At 39.0% G+C, this 15,305-nt stretch overlaps 1 protein-coding gene across 1 annotated transcript in view; it reads right to left on the reverse strand.

The window, feature by feature from the left end:
* The window catches only part of rab40b (RAB40B, member RAS oncogene family), a 35,116-nt gene extending 23,917 nt beyond the window's left edge, over window positions 1-11,199 (reverse strand). Inside the window, exon 1 of the mRNA XM_035406450.1 lies at window positions 10,224-11,199. Within this exon, the coding sequence (XP_035262341.1) occupies window positions 10,224-10,365 (142 nt within the window). The 5' untranslated portion in view covers window positions 10,366-11,199. The remainder of the gene's footprint in view (window positions 1-10,223) is intronic.
* Between the last annotated feature and the right edge of the window lie 4,106 nt (window positions 11,200-15,305).

Genomic DNA, 15,305 nt, shown 5'->3' on the forward strand with positions numbered 1-15,305 from the left:
AATCTGTGTCAATACCTAATGAAGCCTCAGTGATATGTCTCCCACTTTGTACCAGGTTCTGAATAAACAACAAATAATTAACAAATATGATCAAATATAAACAAAAAGACTCACTTCAAATTAAAATTAAAATAAGGAGCTTAAGACCCTCTTTCTTTGTTTGTTGACACAGAACTTCTTTTAAATGCAACACTGAGATTAAATGAAATCTAACTTGGCTTATCATCCTCAGGCCATTTCAGAACTGCACCAATCAATTCCCACCTAAGACTCTGCTGTCCCCCCATGCCAGCACAGGATCAGAATTTACAGATGAGTAATTCACACTTTTTCCACCTGCATTGTACAAGGGAAAGTTCTCAACAACCTGTATCACCAGTAACTTTTCACAAGGATTCTGCCAGGCCACTGGAGGACTAAGGCATTCAGGGGAGATGGCTTCAGAAACCCTGAAGCTATATATATATATGTATTAAAAAAAAAATATATATATATATATTTTTTTTTAAGGAACATGTGGGGTAATTCTAATTATTTTTCTCACAATCCAATTAAAAACCTGTGTTATCAGATATGCAAATGAATCTCCAAAACTTACAAGGATTTAAATGCAGTGGGCTGCAGGATCACAACTGTCTTCCATAATGTTAATTAACTTTATTGGTTACATTTATGACATCCTCTACAACTAAACGTGCCGTTTTCGAGGTAAACTGGACATTTGTAGCTTTTAATGAGATGATCCTGCCAGTGAAGCGTGTGGCAGGAATGAATTATTTACAGCACAGGAGTAAATATAGAAAGGGGCCCAGGCGTCCCTCTCTATATTAAACAGCATACAACATTTATTTCCGTGCCAATTTTATTTTAACAAGGCCTAAAGTAAGCTGACAGCTCATCATGGACAGACAGCCCTCCTGCAATTTCCACCAGGCCCAGTCCCTCTCCTCACGCACGAGCCATCTGTTTAAGAGAGGCAGCAAACTGCGCTGCATACATGTGCGCCTCCTTCAGCCGAGGCACTTGCCCTCAGGAGGGGAAAATCCACAGGACTCGTCTCACTCATAGTTAGAATGAGGAATATGCTTCAGATGAACAATCACATCATCCCTTCACATTACATCACCGCTGTTTTTGTCCCTGGTTTTTGCCTGGAATTTCAAGGAATTCCATTGTGCTCTGTGCTAGCCTTAAGCAGGCGCACATTGCATATGCTCAGCTGTTGCCTTAGAAACAGACTTGAGCCCTCCTTTAGGTGTCATTATTTATTGATCGACACATGCGTGTAGCAAGTACCCCTAGTGAATGAATCTCCTTCTATTCTGCTAAAGTGGATGCTTTTTTCATGATACAGCAATTCATTATCTGAACCCCCCTTCCCATACATCTTTAAAAACATACCATTTCTGGAAATGTTTCTTTAAACTTTTACAATGTAGGCTACAGGACAAACGTTATCCCTGGCCCTATTTTTATACAGTCTATGAGATGGACCCAGGTACTGAGGGCGGAAATTCTACCATGGAAGGTGTGAATGTCTATGAATTTTCCAACTACCACAGAATGTTAAGGGTGATACTTGTCTGTCATGTGCACTTGTGCAGGCTGCATGATATTTTAGAAGAACAAAATGTCACGTTTTATCTAATCTACTTCCAAAGAGAGGCAGCCGTATATATAGTATAGCTTAAATCTCATGGTTTAAAAACTACAGTGTGCAGAGTTGATAAAAAGTGGTCAAGGAATCAAAAGAATAAGACCATCCAACTCTGTATTCTTTCTAGCAACCAATTTTCCAGTTAAGGAAGAAACATCGTGTGCACTTCCATGTGTTCTGAGTTAAAAGGCAGTTGGAAGATTGTGTTTGGAAAAAAAGTATGGCACCAATGAGTCTAATAACTGTGGTTTATGGGCAGATTCCCTTAGAAAGGAGAGCTTTCTGCATTTCGATGCCTGAGGTCACTTCTGGTGTGAACTCAGCAGCTTGGCAGAATGCATTCACTCTGCAGGCATGCTTCCAGGCTCGGGGAAACTGGCCACATGAAGGCTTCAGCCCGACCCACAGAAGTTTCTGTGCTGTCAACCCAGAAACCTTCCGCTAGAGAGCAGGAATAGGCACCGGGCTTGGGAGAATCCTCATATGGCTGAGGGGAAACAGCTCAGCCCAAGTGGTTTGAGGGAAATCGTCATACTGCTCATACTGAGCAACTTCTGGTAGGAAAGAAGCCATGTTTACACACCAATATGCCCATGCAGCACTGATTTAAGTCTTACGTTCGCAGCTAACATATAGCCTAGACATACACAAATATACACGCAAACAAAATAGTTTCTAAACCAAACTCCTCAACATTTATATTATTTATATTATATAATTGTGAAGGCAATTTAATAAGTAATTTTAATAAGTTTGGCCTGAAAATATGCCACAACAGTGGCAGTAAAGTAGAAGAGGTGTGCAGAAAATATATAAAAACACTCAAGAAATACTTAGTAAAGTGAGAATGATTACCATTTTAATTAGCCAAATGTGTCAATGCATTGATCTGACAATGAGGGAAAGTGATGCTTCTGGAAAAACTGTGAAATGGATGAGGGAGAAATCCTGGAGCTCCACACAGATGGGTCCACGGACTTGAGCACAATGGTTCAATCAACAGAAAATGGCTCTGAATTTGTTGGTCACATTTTCTCCCATTCTTAAATTTTGTGAGGACATAATTTGTCAACTAATTATGCATTTCTCTGAGTTAGGCCTAATCAGAATAGGAGAAAAATAAGTAATAAAAAAGCTCAATTAACTGTTCCCATTCTTTGTAACACAAATCCAGAGCCGCATCTGTGCATGGTCAAGACGGCGAAAAGACAAAAACACACTAGGCCAAAAACAAATGTGAAATAGTAGATCTGCTGGATTCAAATGAACAATTATTTGTCTATTGCTTCAATACATGCTAAAGGCCTGGCATCAGCAAAAAGAAATGACATAGATTGTTTCTTCAAAATGTCCATGTTTATCCATTCGGTCCAAACAGACACAGCGCCTCCAGATTCCCAGAAAGGAACACAAACACACTTCTAAAAAAAGACAACACAAATATCCAGTGATTAACTGGACAGTGATAGCTTAAATCTAGCAGCAGATGTCCCCAAAACTAAAGTTTGCATAATGCCAATAAAATCCCCCAGATACTCATAAGCTCCATATATCCAGGGGGTGAATTACTTTCCACTTCTGTCACCTCTACCAAACAACACCAGAAATGAGAGAGGGGGTAACAGGGGCATATCCATTTTTAGAGCTTTACTTGAGCTATGATTCTGCATGATACATTTAACCAGATATGAATTAAACGCCAAAAACATACTATAGAGTTGAGTTATATAAGTAACTTTTTTTGTAAGTGTAAAAAAGTTGCTAGGAAACACCTAATTTATGAAAACACGAACTCGTCCTTCCAGAAATCACAATGATCCTCATACCCACTTCCCATAAAAATAATTTTATGGCTCACATTGCCCTGGCACAGAGGCCTGAATGAGTTATTACTCTGAGAGCAGTGGTCGGAAATGGCAGTGAATTGAGCACAATTCAAACACACTGCCCAGAGACAGCAAGCTCGCAAAGGTCACCATAATAAATCAAAAGCAGACAAGGAGTACACGAAAAAGGCACAGGAAGTCAAATTAGGCTTATTTACTTGAAATATTTTGTTATTATTATACCACAGTGTTTGTTATTATTAATAATTCTGCTCCAGGACCTGCTTTCTAGGAGACCAATATGAAAGATTCTGCCACCATGCCTGAATCACATGCATAAAAAATAATAAGAACCAGCACTTTCAGTTCTCACTGCTTCCAGGTAAGAAGCAAATTAAAGTCTGTGACACACAGCATCCACTGCCAACTGCTCTGCCAATGTGTGAAGGTGCAAAGGTAAATGAGGTCTTCCCTCCCTCTTGGTAACCTGCTTCCTGATTCAGCACACTGACACTTGCCACTACTTATAAATAACCCACAGCTTTGCAGGAGAACAAGTGAACAAATACGCCTAGCAGGCTAGGTCTAAATAGGGGCCTGCCACCTTCTGACCTCTGTCCAACAGGCCTGCTAGTTAAAAACAACAGCACAGATGCAGGACCCCAAAGATATTTTCAACTATGTCAACCTGATTATATCCATACAAGACAGACCTGGTTTCTGTAGAGCTTTTGTGCCAGGCCAATAACCCTAGGAGTTCTTCATAATGAATAATCACAATAATGTTTGTCTTGAAACATGAAAGGACATGAGTGCAACATAAAATCTTTAAGTGACTGTTTCTGTGACAGAATACTGTTCATTATTGTGGTTTTGGTACCGAAGCAATCTTTCATAAATAATGATTAAGTCCATTCCCTCTCATACGTGGACATGGAGTAATCAAAGAAAATAAAATACACTGCACGTAATACACATATTTCTATGTGTATACATATGTACTTTGTGTCAGTATAGCATAAATCCAAATCGACTGCTCTACAATCCAAGACAGGAAATAATAATCTGCTATAAACCTATAAACTGAATCTCAGCATTTCCAAACAGAGCCTGAGCATGACTTAAGTCCCCTGAGATGCACTGTAAAAACAAAGAGGGAACATGCTGGACATTCTGGGCTTTGCAATGTTTGAGATACGACAGAACAAATACCATTGATTTCAACAGTAGAGAATAGTAGAGCAGCTCATTTATTGACAGAGCACCTATATGTCTTCCACTGACTTTATGACGTATACAACTGTATCTTTTACTGAAAAATCAGATGTGTGTGTAGACAGTATCATAAATTACACTCATCAGAACCGTTTTACATAATCTACAGTCTAACATCTACACAAGCAGACATCTCTCCTGGTTTCTTTAGCAACTGTTGCTATGTATTCCTCAGTTTGGGCAGACAGACAAGCTATGACTGTCCTGGTATTTAAAGTGACATCCATCCACATAAAAAAGGTTTTACTCTTCAAGTTTCCTCTGTGGGGACCATCTATTATAGCAGTAGGTAGGAGCATTGTGGACCATACTCTAGAATGTTCTACATACTCTAGAATGTTCTTTGTAAGCCTGGCACCCCAGGCGAGATGGAAGAGGCATGAAGGTGCAGCATTTCTGAGGTAATGTCACAGGAATTACAATGCAGCTGCAGAAGGGCTTCGCTACGCTGACAAAAACCTTGCACAATGGTAGCAGGCTGCCAACATTATCACATAAAATAAACATTCTTAACACAAGACGCAAACCCCACGTCAAGCCGAACTGTAATCATGTTAAATGTACTCAAACTAATGATAATCCAACTCAAGCCAATAGCGTGTGCTACTTTCATGACCAGAACTTGGTTTTGCAATTCTGGCTCATAAAACATAGCCCCGAGTATAGCGAGAGGCTCTTTTCTACAATCCATCTGTCTTACATCGCTGGCAGATTTAGTCCCTCAGAAGCACTCAATTTCATATAGCTAGCTGATTTCATTTTCCACAGCAACCTGAGCCAAAGTAGCAGGAGACAAAAGCCAACATCATATTTCTTTTCTTTCCATTGGATTGTCTTGGAGCACAATGGACTGCTGAAAATCTAACCTGGGAATGGCATTATGTTCAGTGTAATAATTCAGATAATTCCCCATGCTTTCAAGAGAGAACAGACACAATTACCTGTTACTGCCCTTCAAATGGCAGCCCAGTTACTGTTCTGTATGTTCTTTTAGAGTTTTCCTATATCTTGATCCTTATAAGATAAATACATACCAGTATATACTTCAGATGCTCACTTTTTTCAAAGCAAAGTTACAAATAAAAAGTTATATTGCCTCTACAATAGTAAAACACAAAATACCTCAAATGATAAATGAGACAGGAAGTTCCACTAGTGATAAACTTTCAGCGATTTATCTGGGATTAAGAAGCACTTTTTGGGGGTAGTACACAGTGTCCTCAGAATAAAACATAGAGAGGCTAAACTGAGACCCAAGCAAAATAACTGGTACAAAAAACTTTTTGATTTCTTTTTATCAGTGTGATGAAATTCAAGCCATCGTTTTGACTAATAGATACTGAACAATCCAACACAAGTGCATTGAGCCACTTGAAGCTGTAGGTGTTGTCTTTCCGAGACTGCTGCCTCTGCCCTGCATCACTTGCTTGTCTGAGATTTTTCTCACGATAGAGCCGACAAGTTTGAACGTGTCACACGAATCCAGAACTGCAGGTCTCACTTATCTTACACACTGCAGATGAGCCAATTAGCATGCAGATAAAATAACTGAAAGATATTACACCATCCCTCTGATTTCAAGTACAGCAGAACTTCATCGTACCTTAAATGACACCGTACACTTTATTTCTCCTTTTGGGTAAGATTACATCTGCACGTCATTGCAGTACTGTTAATGTATTAGATGACCGTTACATACAACAATGGGCTCCTGTGCGGCTGGTCAGTACGCACTGTTTGCACTGTGAGCACAGACAGGGCACTACAGTTACAGGCTTGAGCCTCAGCTAAATCATTAGCTATCGATAAGAGGGCGTTCAAAGGGGTGGGACACCGCTATGCATCCTTCCAATGTGCGGGTAGGTCCAAATCAGTAGTCCTGGGGTAACCGCTGCATTATTTCCTCCCAGTGGTACACCAGGTGTCCATAGGTTTCCAGCTGTCAGTGGGAGATGTACTGTACCCTCTGTACCCTGTTGGTGCAAGCTCTGCTTTTGCTCTATGTAGCCTGTAAAATAGTAAAATAGCCACACAGTCACACTGGTGAGTAATGTTACATCACTTCTCGGCTTTGAATGTTCCTTAAGCAACTGTGGGTGGCAAAGCAGTGACTAAAGAGGCACAATTGGACGGGAGGGGAAAGTCAGGAAAGTTGTCAGAAAAACATGTACGAGAGCCTGTAGGCAGGGCATTCATGCTCTCAGGTGCATGATACTGTCTCTGTACTATTTCTTACCATCCTTTAGGCATGTTATTTAGAACATATTTGTACTTCCTGGCACCAATGTTGTGATTTGTGCAACAATGTATATCAGTAAGACTGCAAAGCTAAAAATAAAAATTATTTTTTTAAACTGTAGTTTGCTTACACTTCACAGCACTGATCTTCAGCAGTTTCATTTAAAAGATATTGTGAAGCTGACTATATTCTCTGTGGGAAGCCGACTCCCTCATTCCCAGTGCTCATACGCTTCAAAGAGAATGGTTCCTATAGCTCCTTCACCCAATCATCGCTTTGCATGGGAAACGGTTCGTTTGTCCCACATAAAGATTCCCCTCGACATAGAACACTCACTAAACAGATCACCCTTCCACTGCACCTTCAAACCCACCTAAAACCCTGACAAAACCTGCCGAAACCCTGACAATGGGCCTGATACCTTGGAGAAATGTAGATATAAAACTGTGTAGCTGTAACAGTGTTCCCATTTAAATTCTACTAGGGCAGTATTACAGCATTGTTATCACAGTTAATGTTTTAAAAAATATGTATATTAAAACATGGAAGACGCATATGAGCAGATGTTAACTTATGAATAACAAATACTTAAACTTTCTTACTTTATTATATTACAATAGTATTTGTCTAGAAAGCTACTGGGTCTCTATAGCTTTGCATGCAAGTTTACTTGGTAAAATGATACATTACAAATAAATAATAAACAAGCTTTTGATGACTGTGATTAGACAAATGTTTGAGCATGTTATTTTCAGTTAATTTACTGCATCAGAGGCGCCACAAATTCATGGTCTCTCTGGCAAATCCATGCTGTGTCCTCGTATTGGCACATCAAATCAGTCATAATTTTAGCATCAGGCCAGAAACAGTGAGTTTGTTTGAAGCTAGCCTATTATTCACCAAACCAAAACACCTAATATTAGCCTAATATTACCATGTATCTCTTGTGTAAAAATGTACAATATTCAATCTAAATATTAAACTACAACCAAAATGTCCATAATTTTCTTGGAAATAGAGTACAGCATTATACCACAGCAATTGCTTTACCTGTGAGTCAGTGCAAACAAACTGACATATGGCATTTGGTTCATGGTTGCGGATTGTATTTCATGAAACAGTCTCGCCATGATCTGTGATGACTGTCTCAATTTGAATTTGCCACATTTCATGAATGACATCACAATCTCATCCAAACCCCACAAAAAGGAGGAGCTGGAAAACATACATTTAGATTCAGGACTGCAGGTATTTCCTCAAATTCGGGCAACAAAGGGTACTCTTCAGCAATTCATGTAAATAACAGCTCAGCAAATAAAGGCAGATTCTACTGTGGAATTGCAATGAGCATGTTTTTCAATTGGACCCATTGAAACAGTAAAATCCTTTGTCTGCAGCACCCTGACAGGCTATGTGACACCAATTAGAATGGCTAACTATTCAGAGTTCAGACATTGATTTCAAACTGCAGTGCGCTATCACTGCCTGAAGATGAACCGTTTCACACATCTGTCATCCAAAACCTTCACTTTTGAAAGTGCATTGTGCATATGTCCTGTTAGATTAGTTCTGCAGTATAACTTTTCTCATTCTCATAGGCAAAACAACTTCTAAACAAACAAACGGGTTTTATTGAAATAACATCCCCCAGGGAGTAGGGAGGTGAAACAGAGGGACAGTGGACTGCAAAAAGAGTACACACCAGCAGAGCAATAGCTCACAATGGGGGAAGAACAACATTCACAAGTTCAGGACACCCACACTGACAATGAAAGCTAGGCATCAACACAACATATGAACCTCCACGACACCACGGCAACAGTCATCAAGCTGAGGCTTCTTCGTTCTCTCTGTGGAGTCATACCACGTAAAATTCTCATAATATATTCTTAGTTTGTCATGGCAGTTGGTGGACTTGTTTCACCTGTCAGTAAATGTATTTCCACTGCCTGGGCCAAATGTCAGTTTTCAATCTTGCATGTAAATTTCTGTGGCTAAGTGATGATGTTGGCTTTTGTTCTTGGTGTGCACAGCACAAAAATATACAAGCAAAATACTGTACAAAATGTGAGCTCAGTTCACACCTCAAAACATCAACTCACAAACATTACATCAGTCATATCTTGGTAACATGCGACTCCATAATAAAACACAAAATGTGGATATTTATTTATTTACTCTTAATCTCTGAATTACAGTTCTCCTCTCAGATGAATTAGAAGTGAATTAGAAGCCTTGATTATTTTAGACTCTGTAATTATTCTAGGGTTAGTTTGGCATTGATACAGAGTTGATTCTGGAACAATAACAGAACTTCAGATCAACTTCATACAGAAGTGTGTATGGTTATTTTCTGATCCTTCACATCTACATATAAACCTATAGGATTAATCCATAAATAAAATTGCCCTGACATTAAAGAAAAACGTTTCATGCAAGACTGGCATAACGTCAATAAGACAGCTATACCAAGATTTGCACTCTCACATCAATCTGAATAGGCCATGCCAGTCTTAAAATCATGTTGATTTCACATAGAAATTAGATGCAAACATACACAATAAATATATGACACCACTTTCGATTTGAAATGGCAAATCCTCCATTCTGAATGATTAACAAATCTTTGCCATTTTGATGCAATATATGGTATCAATCAAGCCAATATTGTAACCTATTCTCCTGTATGCCCCCATGAAGAAGCCTACCCCCAATGTTAAGTACCAGGAACAGTGGCCAAAGATACATGCCTGACTCTCACCCAAATACCCCCCTTCTCTCTAACAGACACACACACACACACACAAACACACACACACACACACACCGTTCTAAATATAATGGGCTAAATTTACACAAAGACTTGTATCACCTCACATGGAAGTTAGTTTTATTTTAAGGACACGGGTGCATGAAATCTTGAATACAGAGACATCACATTTCTAACACGTGGACCTAACTGTCAATTTGTGCTGAGGCATCGATAATAAGAAAGAGTCCAAAGACTTTTTCCCACGGTTACGTCACACTTACTCGTGGGTCGATGTCCTATTAGCCACAGATTTTTCGAACGAGATAGGCACGTTTATCAGCTAGGGCTGCTAATAATTCAGCTGAAAACTGTAAATAACATAAACTATACTTTAATATATAAGTTGGAAGAAAAATTATTAAATATGATTGCAACTCATATATTTTTTTAACAAATAAGATTTAAGTCACTCACCCATGTTGTATCCGTATGGTGATTCACTGGCTCCATCCTGAAGACTTGCCAAGATCTCCCCCTTCCCAACATCACTGTCCCCAACCAGCAGAAACTTAAGCAGAAAATCGTAAGCCTTTGCGGGGCTACTTCTGTGGGTCATCCTCACGACATATCACTCATATGTCCCATAATGGAACATCCGCAACTCGTTGGATCACTTTTCAGCGCGTTTAACTTTGCCTATGGACTTGGTGAAATAAGTTATCTATGTGTCACTGAACAAGTTTTAACATGTGCAAAGTCGCCGTTCCAGAAACATTGTGTCCAAAATCACTGTCTAATGATAGTAGCCTATGACGTGGTTACCGACAATTTTCTCCTTAAATTATTTAATTCGGCAAAACGTGGTTTTCGTAACAGTAACATTTGATGAAGCACTCCCACCTGTACAGATCGAGGAGTAAACAAGTCTGCGCAGTAAAGGTCTTTTCAGCAACGTATATGTTTGAAAGACAGATCCGTGTTTAAATGCAGATAACACGTCATTTAGAAATAACGGTAAACACTGCTCGATTTTACACTAACAAATGGCATTTTCTTGAATATTTTCGAATGCTAAAAGAACATGTAGCCTAACGTATAAGTTTGCATTATGTCATAGGCTGCACTGCCAATAAGAGCATTCCACTGTAAATGGACACAACGGTCTACAATATCCCACTTCGTGTCTGAATGCCCAAAATTCCACGTATAGTTTCTTTGGAAAGTTTCATTTGCAGGTTTAACCCTGTCGCGTCTCTTTATAACTGCGAATTAAAATACCTGACAGTCCCGTCTCAAAACCTTTCCGACAACCACGCTGTTCGCTTTCACTGTCCTCATGCGTTTTCACTGTTTCTTTCACAAGATACAGCCTTCTTCAGACGGCAACTAAAGTCCTGCCCATCTATTCCATGGTTGGTTCCTCAACTGAGTTGCTAGGGCAGCTCTCTTCGTTCAGTAGTTATTGAATACGCCTGTCAAAATCTACAAAAGCCAGTTTGATACAAGTGAGGGTGTGGCTAAAGGCGACGCGTGCGGGTCTGGACATAGTGCTCCCACAGAAGGTTACTCGAGATCAGTTTAAGGATTTTGTTGAAAATGGTCAAGATAATGAGTAGGATTTGGTTAGCTGATCCTCGATCAGCACATGGGGGCACACGCAGCAAGACGCGGTGAAGGGGGCGGAGTTTGGTTTGTTGTTGTTTATCAAGGCACGATTGTTGACATAGGCTAGTTAAGCGGTCAGTATGTAGCAAGTGATATTCTTTTGTTTTAAAGAAGACTTGCGCTGTTTGGTAGCTACTATTATGAAACGACAGATAAGCCGTTCGCAAAGGCACGTTTTCTTACGCCAAACCTATAATTGATTTTGATAGCAGGCCTAAGTCCAACATTTCACTGAATGCTGAGCAAGCACGTCAAAATGTAACATTTTCAGGTTAAAATAATGATAACACACATGGATTCGTAATGACAATATTTAGAAAAAACCGAAGATGCTGATATGCCAAGACAACACGTATAGTTTTGCGTTGCAAGCCAATTTGCGTCAGCGAAAAGCTCTGGTCAGCAGGATACAGCGAGGAGCGTAGCCTATATTTTCTACATTGCATAGGCTATATTGATCGTTCTTTATGTTACACATCTGCTTGAGATGAAAACCAGTGGTTTCACAATGTTGTCAAACAATTGAACTGTAGTGGACACCCAACCCGACCGTCCTATTGGAGATTTTTTATCGCCACATGCACTGATCTCCCTTCATCGCATTCAGATACCAGTATATCCACAAAACATTACAATCGGTGAATATGCACAGAAGTAGGACCTCTTCAGCCTCCAAGGTCATATAGTAAACCTATTGTTAATTGCTAAAGGCAATAAATCATAGCCTACACCTCATCCATATAAGCCGATCCGTATTCTAGGAATACAGGTGAATCAACTGAACATAGATATTTAAAAAAAAATATTTTTAAGGGTACATATTTATTTCAACCATTGGGCAAGTCCCTGTTTTCAGTTTCACCTATCAACATTTTCAAATTATTAATTTTTTTATGAGTGCTAAACATATTGTGCTATTGACTAATGTTGCATTTTTTTTGTCTGCATAGATCATCCTTTTTAGCGAGAGCAACATATGAGCCAATCCACATGTGGGAAGATCAGTGAAGTCATGTTGAATCAGAGCCAGGATTATGTAAAATAAAAAAATTCCTAAAAGTTCAGAAAGAACTGTGCACAGTGCCTCCTGTGACCTAATGCCTGTGACCAAGTATGCAGCCTTGGCCTGACTCGAGTACAGTTCCAGAGTAAAACAAAATCAAAATGAAATTATTAAAACATTAAAACATGCCCCAGTGTGAATTACACATGCACATACTCAGGCCCTATCTCGGTTTTCACATGTGTGACATCAAGAAACCTTGTACGTGTCAGTTACTGTCTCTGCTTAGAGCAGTGGTTTGTCAACTTGGTCCTAAGGAGCAACTTTGGTTTTTGTCAAATCCAATCTCTTTATCAATTAAATCGATGTGTTTAGATTACACTGTAATTATTTACTAACATTTATTTTAACAAAATGCAGGCTTGACTTGTTCCATGTGCACTGTCATTTTATTTTTTTCTGTCACTGAACTTTCATTTTCCACAAATGTTTTAGCTTCAGTAACCAAGTGTTGCATATTTTCAGCAGTTAGGACCCCACTGATTTCTCTTGCCAGTCTAGATGAATAAAATAAAAAGTTACGTATTTGTAGATGAAGCATTCATCACATAATGTACTACAGAAAGTGAAAGTATTAGTTGATCTCACTTATAATTGCAGGGATGTAAATGAGACATTTATTCTTCATGGCATGCAAAGCCATTTCTGACATAATATGGCCATACGACAGTTGATCATTCTTCAACAGACACTGAAAGACTCTAATAAAAATAATGCAGAGTTTGTTATAATCCAGATGCAATTATAATCAGAACAAAAACCAGCAGGCACAGTGGGTCCCCAGGACTGTGTTCATGAACCACCGGCTTACAGTGTGACAATACACATCTTACTGTCACTCAAATATCTGTGCGGCCAAGAAGCATACATGTGCATTGCCCAGACAGGTCAAGAGTCCACGACCAAAGTTTGTGGCGTTGGAGGTGTCTTAATGTAACATAACAATTCGAATTTTTTTTTTTTTTTTAGCAAAATCCTTCAGTTGATCGAATTATGAACAAGTCTGAATAAGCTAATTTGCTAAGCTAATTTGATAACTCATATGAATCTGATAAGACAAATGCACCTAGATTATGAACACCATCCACAAAACTGCAATGACGTCTTTAACAATAATATTGATCGTGTTTGAGTGGACACCAAATAAGGCGAGGTGTAATGAGGTCCTACTCGCGGGAAGCAATGCGTTTTCTTCATCACATTATTACATGCAGTCCGTTGGTCAATTGTTACATAAGAGAGAAAAAACAAGCTCTTGGCGTTGTGTAATGACTAGCAGGCGACATACAGACGTTGTTAGGGCACAGATGAAAAGCAGACGTCTTCATTCAGTACTGTTGATTTCGATTTTTTATTTTTATTTATTTATTTTTAATGACACGTCGATCTGTTTAATTAACCATTTCATTTTATGCGCAACATGCTTTCAGTTACACGAGATCTTAAGCTTTCCTGATTTCTCTTCTGGGACCATTACACGCGTTAACATGATCTGCGATCCAGGACCAGTTCAACAAGATCTGCAATCAGTTTTATTCCATTAAAAGGGAATGACGCAATATCACCGATGGTGTTTATGCCTAAAAGAGGACCGAACGCAGTGTAGCTTTTTGTTTCATTGCCTTAAGCCTTTGTGCTCATACACTTGCTAATTTGTGTTTATTCTCAGATAATATGACGACATCGATGAGGTATGGAGTGTCATATAAACAAGAGTGCAAATATATTGAGCCATCTTCATTTAACTTCAATTTCCATCCACCTTTCCGTTTTCCTGTTTTTGATGACTTATTATACTATGCGTACTTACATATGCGTACTTACATACATATTTGTAGCGCACCTGGAATGAATGACAAATGTAAACAACACATTTTTAAAATAAATTCCTACGAGAACTGACAACTCGTCGTCAAAGTCCTTGATCAGAGTTCCACTGCTGCCACCTAGTGTTTCAATGCGGTTACGAGATTCCTTAAACTTGCGCCTAATACTACTTCCACCAAAAGCAAATACAGTAGCCTACGCACTACCAATGCATAGCATTAATTAAATTTAGAACGATTCGTTACAACTTCGTAGTTCGAGATTTCCCCAACAGATTTCGCATTAATAGCGATGAAGTCTCAATTAGTCTCAATTCATGTTCAGTATGTCGTTGATGTAGCTAAACATCGTCCAAAGGGAATGCATTTTCAAATGCATTTCTTTTTTTGCATAGAACTGTACATTTACTTCCAGATTCAATGTAATATACTGTACATGTTAAAACATCAGGCTGATAATTTCTTGGAGAAAAAAACACCCTTTTACATCATATTTCCTTTTTTGGTTTTGCACCTTTGTATATGAAAATGTGTTATTTTCAGATACAAATTGATTCATTTGATTTCCAGTATCATATCCTTTGCTCTGATTTCACAGGCTGTTTCTCTGCAATGAGCCAATAAAAACAAATTAAGCACAACTAATCAACCCCTTTTTAAAAGAAGCGATGCAAGCTGCTTGGTGGGGGCCTGCTGGCAGAGATAGGCTGATCATTTGTGTAACATGGATTAATTGTACTGGCAGAAAGATAACAGCAGTGTATTAACTTCATTAGTGCCTGTTGCCTTATTCACTGATGGATCCCACAGAGCAATCCACAGAGCAAATACCGCAGGCTTATCAGTACCATTTTGCTTTCATGTTATGGGCCATTTTGCAGAACTCTGCTTACTTTTCTTTCCCCAAACAGATAAAGATAAATAAGGAGTACAATGTACAATATATGCAGTCTTGACAAACATAGATTTTTGCTTTCTGTACAAACAAAACAGCACAGCAGG

This window comes from Anguilla anguilla, chromosome 2 (assembly GCF_013347855.1).
Source record: "Anguilla anguilla isolate fAngAng1 chromosome 2, fAngAng1.pri, whole genome shotgun sequence".
Lineage (NCBI taxonomy): Eukaryota > Metazoa > Chordata > Actinopteri > Anguilliformes > Anguillidae > Anguilla > Anguilla anguilla.